At 33.9% G+C, this 16,017-nt stretch overlaps 1 protein-coding gene across 1 annotated transcript in view; it reads right to left on the minus strand.

The window, feature by feature from the left end:
* Window positions 1-16,017, minus strand: part of LOC106877214 (phosphatidylinositol-binding clathrin assembly protein LAP) — a 162,746-nt gene that overhangs the window by 29,276 nt on the left and 117,453 nt on the right. Inside the window, exons 14-15 of the mRNA XM_089343179.1 lie at window positions 13,239-13,274; window positions 3,852-4,167 (exon numbers count right to left, since the gene is read on the minus strand). Of these exons, the coding sequence (XP_089199305.1) occupies window positions 3,852-4,167; window positions 13,239-13,274 (352 nt within the window). The remainder of the gene's footprint in view (window positions 1-3,851; window positions 4,168-13,238; window positions 13,275-16,017) is intronic.

The following is a 16,017-nucleotide window of genomic DNA, read 5'->3' on the forward strand; positions in this document are numbered from 1 at the left end:
TCCTCAAAAGATACAGCTGGCTTCTCTCCCCAACCAATAATATATAGCAGTATCTAGTTATATAAAGTACTGATAAATTAGGCCATCACTACAGTGGATGAACCAACCAGCATATTAGTAAATTTAAGGGCTTACTGTTTTATGTGTGTGTACATGTAGATATATGTGTTTTTATATATATATATATATATATATATATATATATAAAATTATTAGTTACAGAATAAAAGCATTACATTTGGGTCAACGACTCAACATACAACAGTCCCCTCAATAAACAATCATATATAAAGAAATACATCAAAGTCCACAAAAACATAAGAAAATATATATTAAAAAATAATAAAATGATATAAAAAAAAAAAAAATTTTTTTTAATATATATATGATCGTTTATTGAGGGGACTGTTGTATGTTGAGTCGTTGACCCAAATGTAATGCTTTTATTCCGTAACTAATAATTTTACATCCCTGTCTCAATTAACTTGAGCACTTCTCTTTGCAGCCCTGTAAAAAACTAATTTGTTTCCTAATTACTATTACCTATATATATACACACATATATACACATACACACACAAACATGAGTGAGTAGGCAACCGAAAGGGCACTCAACACATTTATTAGGAGTTACATGTATGGATCAAAACAGTTTGATTCAAACTCCCTGGTACTCTGAATGAGAGATTGAGTGAAGAGAGTCAATGTTTAATACAAGACATTAGCTGTATGTATATATATATGTATATATATATATATATATATGATCAACATCACATTGGTGGATAAAGATTCTTTATTTGTGAATTAATTTGTGAATTACCATTAGTTTCATGTTAAGGAAGACCTCAACAATTATCAAGCCTCTCACATGGAACATCATTGTTCATGTGATGTGACAGGCTTGAAAACTGTTGCAGTCTTCCATAACATGAAACCAATGATAGCCTTAATACATAAAGTGTGTGTGTGTGTGTGCGTAACAGATGGGTCGTCTATTCTTCCTACCTTTAACCAGTCAACTGTGTAAGTAGCATTTTTGACTGACCACCAGTGAAGCAAGGCTGAGCTAACAACAAGTTAGTGTGACTTGCAGTAAAGCGGAAAGAGCAATGTAAATGTTTCAGCCAAGAGGTCCTGTGAAGAAAAGATTCCCTTCAAAGAGAGGAGCAGGAAGGGTCAGAAATAGCCCCTGCTCAGATGTCTGGAGTGAAATATCAATGAGACTTCACTTCTCCCGTATATCACAATGACATTATATATTTGCTAGCTTTATGGACCTGGTCTTTTTTTTTTTATTAACACAGTTCTCACCCGACTCCCACCTCAACCACTGAAGGTAACAGTTTCTTATGATCCTCAGATTTTCCTGGTCTGACATTTTTTTACGTAGGGTGCACTTGATGTCTCCTTCAATGAGCTGACACAATGCAAAAATGTGCATCAGTAAAATGCTTTGTTTTGAACTCAGAACAATGTGATCTCAAATATGCCAGAACTTTAGTGTCATCAAGTAAGCCCAGCATTCCAGATGTGCTAGAAATAACAGCCAAATCTTCCTTAAATCATATGCTGGCAAATATATAAATAAAGGTATTTTCCTCTTATCATCAGCTAATATTTTTTTTATCAACAGCCAATATTTAAGTAAACTAGTGAGACACGTAGCTAGATGATCAGAGGACTTTCAGAACAATTATTACTACCTCATGGAGAAAGAAAAGAACAAAGAATTAGGTGATTGTTTCTTTCAATATTTTTTTACTCTTGTTTTCAATGAAAAGCCAAATTTAGAAGCATTTAACTTAATCCTGAAATATATTTCTTTGCTGGAGTGCAGCACTGGAATAAATGAATTATATTGATGTTATAAAACAAGAATTCTTCTATGTATTAGCAACAGAGGTATTTGAGATCATGTTTGGTCTTACCAATGATAGAACAGTCGGGTGTCCATCATTGATAAAACCATATAAGGTCACGTGATCTGGTATTCTTGGCACTGGAGGTAGCAGGAATTTATCTCCCAGCTAGCAATAAAAATAAGAGCGCTTTTTAAAAAGCCAATGTGAGTTCCTCTAATGGTAACTTACCACAATATAGTTTGTTCCATATTTAAATAGGAATAAATATTATCTGTAAGAACTTTTATATCTTCAATACTTATGTATTCATACTCCTTTTTTTTTTATTGTTCTTAATTTTATTTTACTTAACATTAATTCTATAATCATAGTTAAATTGAATAAAAATCATCTAGTTTATATAAATCACAGTATGTATGTGTATATTGACTAATGCATACATTTCCACAATTCACAACCTATTTTCACCAAACTTTATACATACATTACTTATGTAAAAAGGATGGTCACACACTATAACATTTTGCCCAGAGCTCCTGAGTAAATGGACAAACTGGGAAAAATGGTGGTTTACATGGGTTTTTCTCCAATTCATTGTATGCACATAGTTTTTTTTGTATGTAGGGTCTTCCATACTTTTTTAATCTATATGGTCATATATTGGCATTAGAGAATATTTTTTAGTGGTTTTCACATTTTTTTTTTATTTATTATTTATTTATATGTTGTAATTGTGCATTATTACTTTCATTACTTTTTTATATATGAATTGGCGTGTATTGTTTGAGGGTTTTGGTTAGTGAATATTATAAAAGTAAAAGGATTTTTGTCTATTTATTTACTTTGACTGTTCTCCATACTTTTTAAATCAATATAGTTGTATATTTGCATTACAGAATATTCTTTAGTTGTTTTCACATTTTTTGAGTTATTATTTATTTATTTATTTATATGTTAAACTGCCCAAAGGATAGGTGCATTTGCTAGTGAAAAAGAAATCCAAAACATTTAGGCTTTAAATATTTTTGTCCTCATATTCCATACCATTTGCTGGTAAATTTTTACGGGGACTTTTCTCAATGAGAGAGGAATAGCCATTTTGAAAGTTTGCCAATCAATTATTACACCTGTCTTTGACTTTGTTTCAGTCTTTGGACTGTGGCCATGCTGGGGCCCTGCTTCACTCAAGCAAATCAACCTCAGTGCCTATTTTTAAGTCTTGTACTTATTCCATTGGAATCATTTTGCTGACCTGCTAAGTTACAGGGGCATAAACAAAGCAACACCGGTTGTCAGGTAGTGGGGGAGGGGACAAACAAATACACACAAACATACAAAACAGATTTCTCTCACTTTCCATCAATAAATCTATTCACAAGGCTTTGGTCAGCCAAGGGCTACAGTGGAATACATTTGCTGAAGGTACCACGCAGTGGGACTGATCCCATGACCACATGCTGTGAAGCAAGCTTCTGACTACAGAGTCAAGCCACATGGTCCTGAGTTCAGTCTTACAGCATGGCACCTAGGCAAATGTCTTCTACTAAAGCTACCAGCTGACCAAAGCCTTTTGAGTGGATTTGCTAAACGGAAACTAATAGAAGCCCACTGTGTGTGTGTGTGTGTGTGTGTGTGTGTGTTTATATTTGTCCCATCATCACCGTTTGACAATTGGTGTTGGTTTGTTTCTGTTATGTCCCCCATAACTTACAGGTGTAGCAAAAGAGACCGATAGAATAAGTACTGGGCTTTAAAATAAAATAAATGTACTGGGGTCAATCTGTTCGACAAAACCCCTTCAAAGCAGTGCTGCAGCATGGCTACAGACCGATAATAAAACAGTTGATCTCAGTCAAGATTAACCAACAACAACAACTACTACTATACATAAAACACACAGAAAATCAATAAATGTAACTCTAATAAAACAAAAATGTTCTACATATATACATATATATATAAAACGGTATTTTTTGTTGAATATACCTTGGTTTGTGGCATTCATGGCGGGGGATGCTGGTTTCGCTGTCCAGCCCATCGAAGTCATTGTGGTGGTTTGACCAGGTGACACTGCATTTGTGGGAAGACTGTCGACGAATGGGTTAGTGGAGGCAGACAGACCGAGCAGGTCACTGATTGGTTTTGCGGGTTGTGTGGTTGTCAAACTAGTATCGAGGAGCAGGTCAGAGGTGACGGCCTCTGCTGGGCCACTGCTGAATGGGTTCGTCGACGCATACGTAGCTGGCTGATTCTGTGGGGAGGTCTGTGGAGAGGTCTGGTTTAATTCCTTAATTCGTTGATCCTGGGAAGAGATATCAAACAATTATATATATATATATATATATATATATATATATATAAATATACAGGGATTAGCAATTGAGTTGCTTCTCCAACATACTGAAAATTTAGAAATAGCAGTCAAAGAACTACTGATTCCAAACTACAAATTTTCTCTAAAGTGGATGGCGATATTTATGGCACACATAGAACAAAAAACCGGAGGGAAAAGCGTAAACAAGCCAAGCCTTTAGTTTTTTATTCTATGTGTGCCATAAATATCGCCATCCACTTTAGAGAAAATTTGTAGTTTGGAATCAGTAGTTCTTTGACTGCTATTTCTAAATTTTCAGTATGTTGGAGAAGCAACTCAATTGCTAATCCCTGTATATTTATAATGATAAATAGTCTTACCGATAAAGGTTTTTTTCATACTGAACTACTTGGCAGAATTGTTAATTATTAATTCTATTATTAATTGACGATTCTCTGCCCTTGTTCTTGTATATATATATATATATATATATATATAGATAGATAGATAGATAGATAGATAGATAGATAGATTGAGAGATAGATAGATAGATAGATAGATAGATAGATAGATAGATAGATAGATACACACACATATCAGACAATTTATATATATATATATATATATATATATATATATATATATATATATATATAGATAGATAGATAGATAGATAGATAGATAGATAGATAGATAGATAGATAGATAGATAGATAGAGAGATAGATAGATAGATAGATAGATAGAGAGATAGATAGATTGAGAGATAGATAGATACACACACACACACACATACAAAGAGAGAAAGAGGGACAGGGAAACATGCCATCGTCATCTCTTCAGCATCCACTTTTCCATGCTTGCATATGTCAGATGAAGTTTACTAATACTGATTTTCCATAGCTGGATGCCTTTCCTATCACTAACTCTCACCTGTTCCCAAGCAGAGTAATAATATTTCCCTATGAACAGACATGTTTCTCACCGAATACTGGAAATGATTGACACTGCTTGTATGATGGTGCCAGTCATTTACAACTATCATGTAATGTTAAGACAAGGACACACACACAACAAGCTTCTTTCAGTTTCTGCCTACCGAATCTATTCAAAAGGTTTTGTAGTTGAGGAACACTTGTGGGCCGTAGACCAAACTGGCCTCAGATGTTGCATTGTGGGACTGAACCATAAACCACATGGCCATGAAGTAAATTTCTTAATCACACAGCTCTTCTTCAATACCATCATCATCATCATCATCATCATTTAATGTCCATGTTTGATGCTGACATGGACTGTACACAGTTTGACATAATGCAATGGGCCCAGGAGCTGCACTGTACTCCAGTGTCTGCTTTGGCAAGGTTTGTGTGGTCGGATGTCCTTCCTAACACCAACCACTTTGCAGTGCATCCTGGCTGCTTTTTTTTTTTGTGCAACTTGTACAAGTGAGGTCACTATGTCACTTGCAAAACTACATACCCCAAGGGGGCAGCTATGAGCTAGGAGATGAGAAGTATGGGAGAAGAAGGTTCAGAACAGAACAGGCAGACAAATCGGGCATATCTAGTCCACATATTCTACATAATATAAGTACCAGTTGAACACTGGGGTTGATTTTATATGATCTGATGGGTCTATGGACTGAATACTGCTCCAGTGTTATATATCACTAGTTAGTCCCATGCCATCAAATATCATGGTTAATTGTAGTATTTTATATATAAATATGGATGGTAAATCAAATTAATACACTTGTCAATGTTCACATAAATTCACATACTTCCCTTACACACACACATACTCACATAGAGTTGAAACGCTGTTTGATTTTTCTTTTCAGTGTTGAATGTTCACCATCCCACCACCCCTTCCTTCCTCATTCATCTATCACTCCTTCGTTTCTCATTCATATATTGTGACAGAGAAAAACACAAGAGCATTATGATAGATTCTTTTGAAATAGTATATTTCAAAATACACATACAAAACTATAAAGAACAAAAGAGGTTTTCAACCCAATATTTATACACTATTGTTAATAGCTTTATGTGTGTGCTTTATGACATACTATTCCGGAAAAGAATTATTTCACATTCTCTTGAAAGTTCATCAATTTTTATGATGTCAACAATATACGTATACTAATTAAATGTGTTTATAATAAAATGGGGTTAATAAAGCAAGCAAATTGGATGGCAGGACTAAAAACGAAATATTTAAGAAAAACATAATTTTAAAAATAAACCCTGAAAAAAAAAAGTAATGGCAATATCAATGAAACAAGAAATAACAATTGGTAATTAAATTTGAGTTAGTAATGAGAGAAAGAGAGAGACAAAGAGGGGGAAGAATTTTGTTAAGTTTCACTGGTTCATTAAAAGAAATTGGTTAAGAGGACAAGAAATACTTACTAGTAAAACATAAGAAGGAAAGCTAACCTTTTTCATACAAACATATATTGAAAAATACTTATTGATTGAACAATTGGTAAAGAGTAATAATGGTGACAATCATGAATAATAATAATAATAATAATAATAATGATAATTGGACAGTAATGGTAAACTTAAAAAGCTGATGAGACAGTAAATTAATTAAACTGCATTAAGAGATGCTGCATGCTTCAAATAATATACATATGTACACATACACACATTACTAATAGGTACTATATACATACACACAAATGCATATATATATATAAGGTTTTTAACTTTTAAATTTTCATATTCAAAAGAGATTTAAAAGTTAAAAACCTTATAATATAAATATAAACTGTGAGAACAACCCTTAAGGAATCTAGTTAATGATCCCCTAAGGTAAGTTCTTATGCTATATTGGTAACGGTTGCTACATCCTTTGGAAAATTATTACATATATATATATATATATATATATATATATATATATATATATATATAACATTACAAGAACACTAAATTTTGTTTACCAACATTCTCAGTATTGAGTAATCGATCTTCCAGTTTATAACACACACAAACCCTCCAAATATACACAACTGTTTGTATGTATGTATACATATATATACACAGACACACACACTCACATCCTGGTGTTACCTGTTCAGAGGAAAATGGTAAGACCACTGACAATAAAAAAGAAAGCTCAAAATATTAGGACAGTGTCCAGAAATTTATCACAGAACAATGAGTCAAACAAAATGTTTTTAGTTGGACTCGTTTAATTATATACACACACACACAGCATTGTTAATACAGAGCACTAAAAGAATTGTGGGAGGAGAGAACTGTTTTACAAGAGACAAGCTCCACTCACAAAGAGACTAGATTCTGCTCAACAACAGACTCCACTCATCCATATGCCTATACTCAACAGAGTACATTAATCAGGTGATCTCTACTTCACAACAAACTCCACTCATTTGGGAATTTATTCCCCACTGCACAACTGCTGATTGCACTCGGCTGACAAGACTCAGGACAAGAAATTTGCAAAGCAACACTTTTTATTCAGCCGTTTAACCTGAAATTCCAAACAGATATTACTTACCAGGAAATCTCCTCAGCAGAGTTAAAGAGAATCAGGAGCAACAATGCATGCTGAATCATTCCTTCACACACCAAATATACATTCTGAACATCATCATAGCAACCATTGCAATTATCAAAATCACCTCCATCAAAAGTAGCAATATTGTGCATACATGCACACAAATATATACATATGTATAGTCAAACATTTCTATTGCTCAGAGCAACTACGAATAGTGAAAAGAGGAAAACTTAGAGTAGAAATAAAATGAAGTGTGTCAACTTCAAATAAATGAATGAACTTGACAACATACATTGCGGCATCAAATAATTTTAAAAATTTGTATGTAAAATTAAATGCATACAAAAGCACGCACATACAGTCAATTATTTTAAGAAATATATTAAGGACTCAGAAACTTATCTGTTTGAAACTGTAACAACAGTTTGAAACTGACAGTAATCCTGAGTCCGTAATGAATTTTTAAATTTATATCTTGTACAAACACACACATATATAAATGAGTGCTATCTTATTTTGACTTCTCAACTGGCAATCACTGTGTGTATGTGTGTGTGTGTGTGTGTGTGTGTGTGTGTGTGTGATATATATTTAGACCTATCTAGTAGACGTGCAGACATGTCAAATATACCTATTTCTCCATAGTTTGTAAAAATGACGAACAACCTTGATTTTCAGGCTTTATTGGGGTCTCGTCAGGTGTCAACATCACTTGACCAACCCGAGAGAAATAAGTAGCTAATATATATATACATGTATACACACATATCAAATCTAGTAACTCCAGAGAGCAGGAGCCACTGCGTTGCATGTGTACAAGCATGTAACAATTACATTATTCGAAAGTCATAACATTCATTTCAAACGCACATCATTATATACACTCCTATTTTATTTTACAACAAGTATTGCTCATTCAGAAACGACAAAAGATTCCCTGTTCCATCTACAATATGGTCACAGGCAGTAATCCACTTGCCAAGCATGTAAGACAGAGTAAAGACCCCCTTCGGTTATGAATGACTATGGGATTGTACCTTGAAAGTTACCCACCAAGGCACAAATCCAGGCAAGATTATTTATGGAAGAGTAGTAGTCACCCATGCATAACAAACTCCCCTCTCCATACCACTGATGTTATCCAAGGGGTAAGGCTTCGGACCAGTGATGTCGCAACTCATTTCTACAGATGAGCGAACTGGAGCAACATGAAATAAAGTGTATTGCTCAAGAACACCACACACATCTTGGTCCAGGGATCGAACTCACTACTTCATGATTGTGAGCTCAATGCTCTAACCACTAAGCCATATGCCTTCATATGCCAAGCATGTACAACTCCAACTTATACACACACACACACACACACACATCAATTACAGTTTGACTCAGCTCGACATGACTTAGTCTCATGGGTTACGTGCTCATGCTTCCAGCATAGACATGTCCAACATGTCTATGCCAAGATAGACATGTCCAACACACACATGAAACTAAAAGTCATTTGGAACTGAGTCAAACAATTGAATAACTTCTGCCAGATGTATTGAGTACTGCTTTCCTTCATCTGTTCGCACACATGTGCATATAGATAAATTTATGTATATATACACACACACATACACACAAAAATTTTGTAGAAGCTACAGAGGATACATGCAACTAAGTGTGTGTGTTTATATATATATATATATATATATATATATATATATATATATATATATATATATATAAATACATAGACACACACAAAGAGAAAGAGAGAGATACATACATATATGTATGTGTATTCAAGACACAAGACGGAATAAAAGACAAGAAAATGAGAAAGTAAAAGAAAATATTCAGCAAAAAAGACAAGAGTAAATACAACTGAAAAAGTTGGGGGTGTACAAAATAACACAAGACTGCGGTAAAAAGTGGAGAAATGAAAATTTCAGGAATTTACAATATAGATTCTACACTAACATACGGAAAGGTAAAACAAGGAATGGACAGCCATGATTCATGAGCTTTGGACAAAAAACAACCAATGACAAAAGAAAAGGAGACAAGAATTACACCGAATGAAAAAATCATCATTGGAAAGGAATGAGTGGTACAAAAATGCTACATATGAAAATAAAATGTGCTACTACTGTTCACAACTAAGTGGGATCTTTTTTTTTTTTTTTTGTAGAAATGAAAATAGGAAAGAACAAAATAAGGAGGGAGAAAAAAAATGCAAAAATATGTACATATGTCTGGATTTGTTTATAGTTTTTCAGTTGAAATTTACTTACATTTAATGTTTTTGGATTTGTGTGTGTGTATATGTCTGTTTTGTAAGAAAATTTCATTTTTCAATTATTTTGTACAGAACAGAGCAACAAACCTTTTGACATAGATGCCTATATCTACTGAATTATTTGTTACCTAACAGGTGGTGCTAGCCAAACTTTCTTAAATTAAACAAAAATGAGCAAAAAAAAAAACTAATAACTCAAAGTGCAAGACATAAATTTTTGATGTGTCAATCATATCTTCGTCACAACAGGACGTGTCATCCTTACCACATCGCAGTGAAGACCACTTTTACTCGAGAAGGGTGAAAATCTAAAGATTCAAGTATTCTCCAAAATTAACATGCCACTGAAGGAAGAGACAGGTTGATTGTCAGCCACAAACAGGACATTCGTATGTACACTGATAAGTGACAATGCTAACGCTTGAAAAGTGTATAGAGACAGGTCACCTAATTGCTTCATCTACCAATTACTGACATATTGGTAGACAATCCATACCTCTCAGTCTATGTATGTGTGTGTGTGTGTGTGTGTGTGTGTGTGTATGTATATATATATATATATATATATATATATATATATATATATACATATATATATACATATAGATACACAAACATATATATAGATATATACAAACATATACACATACATATATATCTATATATACATACACACATATATATATATACATATAATAATGTATATATGTATATACATATATACACACACATTTATATAAATATATATATTTTTTTTATATCTAGTTTCAGCTCACGAGTTGTGGCCATGCTGGGGCACCGCCATTTGGTGCATGAGGGAGTTTGATGCAGCTGCTCTCATCTGCACCTCCTGCCGCGAAGTTGGTTCATCTGGGACACTTAACAGTAAGAGGTCTAGCTTTATTTTGAAGACACCTACATCCACCGCATGCAGGTCTCTCAGGTCCTTCTGGAGGATATTGAAGAGCTGTGGACCTTTGAAGCCCAGACTATTGCAGTATCTTGTCCTGCATCTTGATGGCAAATTTGGAGTCCTTGGCACTATGCAATGGCGTCCAGTTCTTTTATTTGTGTAACTTTCGATGCCAAAGTTTGGGACAATTCCTTTGAGGATCTTCCAGATGTATATTATGGCATATCTTTCTCGCATACGCTCTAAGGAATAGAGTCTTAATCTCTTGAGTCTTTCCCAATAGCTTATATGCTGCATAGAGGCTATCTTCTTCGTGTAGTTTCGTTGGATTGCCTCAAGTTCTGAGATTAATTTGACACTGGTTGGTGACCATAGCTGAGAACAATAGTCAAAGTGGTTTAGGACAAGTGCCCTCCAGAGCACCATCGTGGTTTCCTGATCTCTTGTTCTAAAAGTTCTAAGAATCCATCCGATCAGCCACCTGCATTTCATTGCCAATTTAGCAACATGCACATGGAAGGATGCATCATTACTCATGTAAATGCACAGGTCTCGCACTGACCGTGCCTCTGGGATTGCAGTCTCTCCAGGTCCATAGTATTTAATGGGTATTGCGTTTAGTTTTCCATGCTGATAGCACAAGGCTTGAAACTTTTCAGCATTAAACTGCATGTTATTCTTTTCAGCCCACTTGTATATTTCATCCAGCTCACATTGCAGGTGCATAGTGTCTTCAGGGTTCTGTATTACCTGTGAGACTTTTGTATCATCTGCATAACTTGTGATCGGGGCTCTCTGTGTGGCTGAGGGCATGTCTGAGAGGGCCATTATGAACAGTAGTGGTCCAAAAATAGTACCTTGCGAAACACCGCTCACTATTTGCGTGTCATTGGAGGTGGCCCCATTGGCTACTACCACCTGACTTCTATCGTTCAGGAAGTCATGAAGCCATTCTCCCAATTTTCCAACTATGCCGAGATCATGCAGTTTATGACATACCATTCCATGATCGACTTTATCAAAGGCCTTTGCAAAGTCGAGATATATCACTTCCACATTTGAGTGGTTGAGTAGCTGTTTCAGCACCCAGTCATAGTGTTGGGTGTCAGGCAGCAAGTCATTTTCTTCAAGGAAGGCGATTAGTTTTCTTCTGACTATTTGTTCCATGACCTTGCTGATGTGCGAGGTCAGAGAGATAGGTCTGTAGTTCTTGGCCTCTGCTCTACTACCTCCTTTATGAATAGGGCATATTTTAACCAACTTCAGTTTTCTTGGAAGTTTGCCAGTTGCAAGGAAGCTATGAAAGAGAGACTGCAATGGTCTTGTTAGGACTCACTTACATACTTTTAGAAGGATTGCTGGGAATTCATCAGGGTCAGCAGGTGAGTTTGGGTTCATTTCATCTATAGCCCTTATTACATCGTCTTCCTTTATATTGATGTAATTGATCATCACTGCCTTTGTTTTTATATCTGAAGCGGTAGAAAAGTCAGTTGGATTAGAAGACAGTCAAAACGACTGAAAACCACAAAATTTAAGCACTTGTCTCACAACACGCAGCCCGGTCCGGGAATCAAACTCACAACCTCACGATCGCAAGCTCGATGCTCTAACCATATATATATATATATATATATATATATATATATATATATATATATGTATGTGTGTGTGTGTGTGTGTATATATATATATATATATTGTCCGGGAATCATATATCCGAAAATGAAGCAGACCATGAAGGATAGAGCAGTAACGTATTTATATGCTGTTAAATATATGTCCAGTCATATATTTAAAGGCATGTAAATATACATGTGGGTGTATGTGTTTGAAAGTCTCTGTGAAAAATTACTTAATACAGTTTTCTTTTATTATAAAAGGGATTTTTTTAAAAAGTTTATTTTTTAACAAAATTCATAAAATCTCATATCAGGATGTTACTAACCTTTTTTGGAGGTTTTTTTTTCCTTGTGTATGTAGCACCAAAATAAGATCATTGTTCAGCTGTGTCCTGCTGAATACCCATCCACTGAAGCAACCAAGCAGTCCAATAATATATATATATATATAAAACAGTATTATTCCAAGACTTTCCTGACCCCTCCAATGCAGAGCAACATGATTGAAACAGGTGTAAAGACCACAAACATGGGGACTTGAAAAGCAAAATGGTTTTAAACCACTAAAAGACAACCTATATACCACATGTATTTTTGCGTAAATGCGTGTTCTGGAAAGAAGGTATGTGTGTGTGTGTGTGTGCGTGTCTGTCTGTCTGTTCGTGCATGCATGTTGCTTTTAATAAAATAAGTTTACTTACAGAGCTTGCACTAGTTGTCTCTGAGAATTCGGTTGACTAAAAGCAATTGAAATGATAGCGTGATTGAGGCAAATTACAGCAAAGAATACAAATGTATCGTGAGAAGAAAAACAAGAATTGGCACCAGGCACCGAGCTGAAATATAGTTTATGGTATTCTACCGTTCTTTGTATTGGTGTTTGCTTCTTTTCGCAGAATTCAGAAGATATCTTCATACAATAACACCCATACACACACACACACACTTATACTATACATACATATATATATAAGTGTGAATGTTAAAGATGTGTCACAGTGGGGGTGACAAAGGAATATTTAGATAAACAGGAGAAACACACAATACACATGGACAGGTTTGACCCCTCATCACATACTGACCAAGTATCACCACAGTTTCAACACCTGCGATAGTATTGTCCAAATTGGTAGTGCAAGCATCATAAGCTGCTGAGGTATAAATGAGCAGACATGAAAGACAAACAATACACATAAATAAATGTGATGTATGTAAACAATATGCATGTGTGTGTGTGTGTGTGTGTGTGTGTGTGTGTGTGTGTGTATATATATATATATATATATATATATATATATATATATATATATATATATATATATATATATATAAAGGAGGCCACTAAGTGGACTGCTAATGTGCTAGAAGAAGATCACATGTACTGTGTCTACTAAGACCGAATTATTCTCAAATTTCCTTTGAGAATAATTCGGTCTTAGTAGACACAGTACATGTGATCTTCTAGCACATTAGCAGTCCACCTACTGGCCTCCTTTATATATATTTTTATATATACATATACAATAACCCTTTGAGATCTCAGATATTTCTTCTGAATTTCCCTGATTTTTTTAATGTGCTTGTTCCCTGGTATTAAAATTGAGATCAATTAATAGCCAATTTTTTACCCTATTGTTTTAATTTTTATATATAAATATATAAATATATATAGGTGAGAATGGAAAACAAATTTCAAAGGTCACATCCCTTAATCAAATCAAAACACTTTGTATCATAGGCATATTCATATACAGTATCAATTGAAGTAGAAATATACAAATTATGAATGTGTATAATACATAAATGTACCTGCATTAAAACATTTGGTGTTAAGCATTCAAATTTTTACGAATCAATGACAAGGTAGGAATCCAAGCAGCGGTGGTATACAATAAATTAGGACGAATCTTTTGTGAGTACATATTCTTATGATCATTTTGAAAGATTGTGGTTTGAAATGGCCAAGCTTTCTATCCATAACAATTGACCACATTTCTCTCATCAGAAGTATGTTAAAGATTTAAAAGAGTTCAAATTATTATATAATTTCGAAACATAGAAGCGTTTTAAGATAACATAAAAATTATAAAAAGATTTGTAAAAAATCCTAAAAAATACAAGAATTTTCCTAAAATTATGGATCTTGAATCGAAGAAGCATATTGTACATGCGAGAGGAGGGAAGCAAATCGTTCAAATTAAACCTAAGTTAAACATTTAAATAAACTATTAGATTATTGATGATCAATTTTAGGGTGAGTCCATGCATGTGGAAGGTTGATAGGATTAACTCAAAACTTTGGCTATTGAAAAATTTTTTTTTTTTTTAAATCATACAATATAAAAAATTGATTGAGAATTTATAACAAGCGCTTAATTCAGACCACTGATGTGGAAGGTTGGTGGGTTCAAACTGGGAACTTAGATCATTAAAAATAAGGTATCAATGAATTAAGATATCAAAAATATATAGGAATTTTAAGTTTAAGCATTTATAAAAATTCGTTTAGGTTTCAGATGTTAAGTCGAATGAAACAAACTGAAGGTGGAGACTAAAATTTTGTAAGCTATTTGAGATAAATCCATGTTTGTACGTTCAAAATTCTAATCTAGTAATTTTCTGAAGAATTTAACGCATTACCTACCAGTGATCTCATATGAAATCACTTAAAAATTACAAATTTCGTAATTATCTGTCAATATTTACACATATCTAACTTTTTTGCTATATCTACTAGGTATATTTCTCTGATATTCAAATGAGTATTGCTAATTTTTCACCCAATATCTCGCTTATTTCTATTTAAAATGTTATTTTGATCATTCCAGCATGTTTCTAAGGCTGTTTTATGCTAGAAATCAAAGTTTCATAAAAAAATTCCAGTTAACAGAATTATGGGAGGTAATGGGTTAAACATAGATAAGTACTTATGTCTACATGTTATTATAACATCAGAGATTTTTTTTTATCTGTACGAAGTATATTAATTGCTTCCTTAGTACATAACTTACACGTTCTGGTATTCATCTTATATGGAGTAGCTTCCGTTATAATAGACCAGTTTAAGTTGTATTCTTTATTTCGTGTTTTTAGTTTGTTAATGTATGTAGCGAGTGTTACATACATTGAATTTTTTTGTTCCTGAATTTGAGAATGAGTTGATATGCCCCCTATACCTTGTCTTAAAATCGGTTGTGATCCTTAAGTATACCTTGTTTGGTTCATTAATGGTTGTGACCTCAACCTTGTATACTACATTTTTCCTTAAACAAGACTGGAACTCTTTGAGAATAAAGTTATTGTAGGTATCAATTGGTAATGAATATAGATTTCTGGTTTTATCTGAAAGAACATGGATACAGCTTCTCCTTTATACGGTTAGAGGTTTTCATGAATTTTAAATTTTTCACCAAGTAAATGAGATCTTTTTTCAAAGTTCAACAGTGCAGGATTATGGGGTGGATTTTTATAAGTCTTAAG

This window comes from Octopus bimaculoides, chromosome 27 (assembly GCF_046866305.1).
Source record: "Octopus bimaculoides isolate indiv1 chromosome 27, ASM4686630v1, whole genome shotgun sequence".
NCBI classification, from domain to species: domain Eukaryota; kingdom Metazoa; phylum Mollusca; class Cephalopoda; order Octopoda; family Octopodidae; genus Octopus; species Octopus bimaculoides.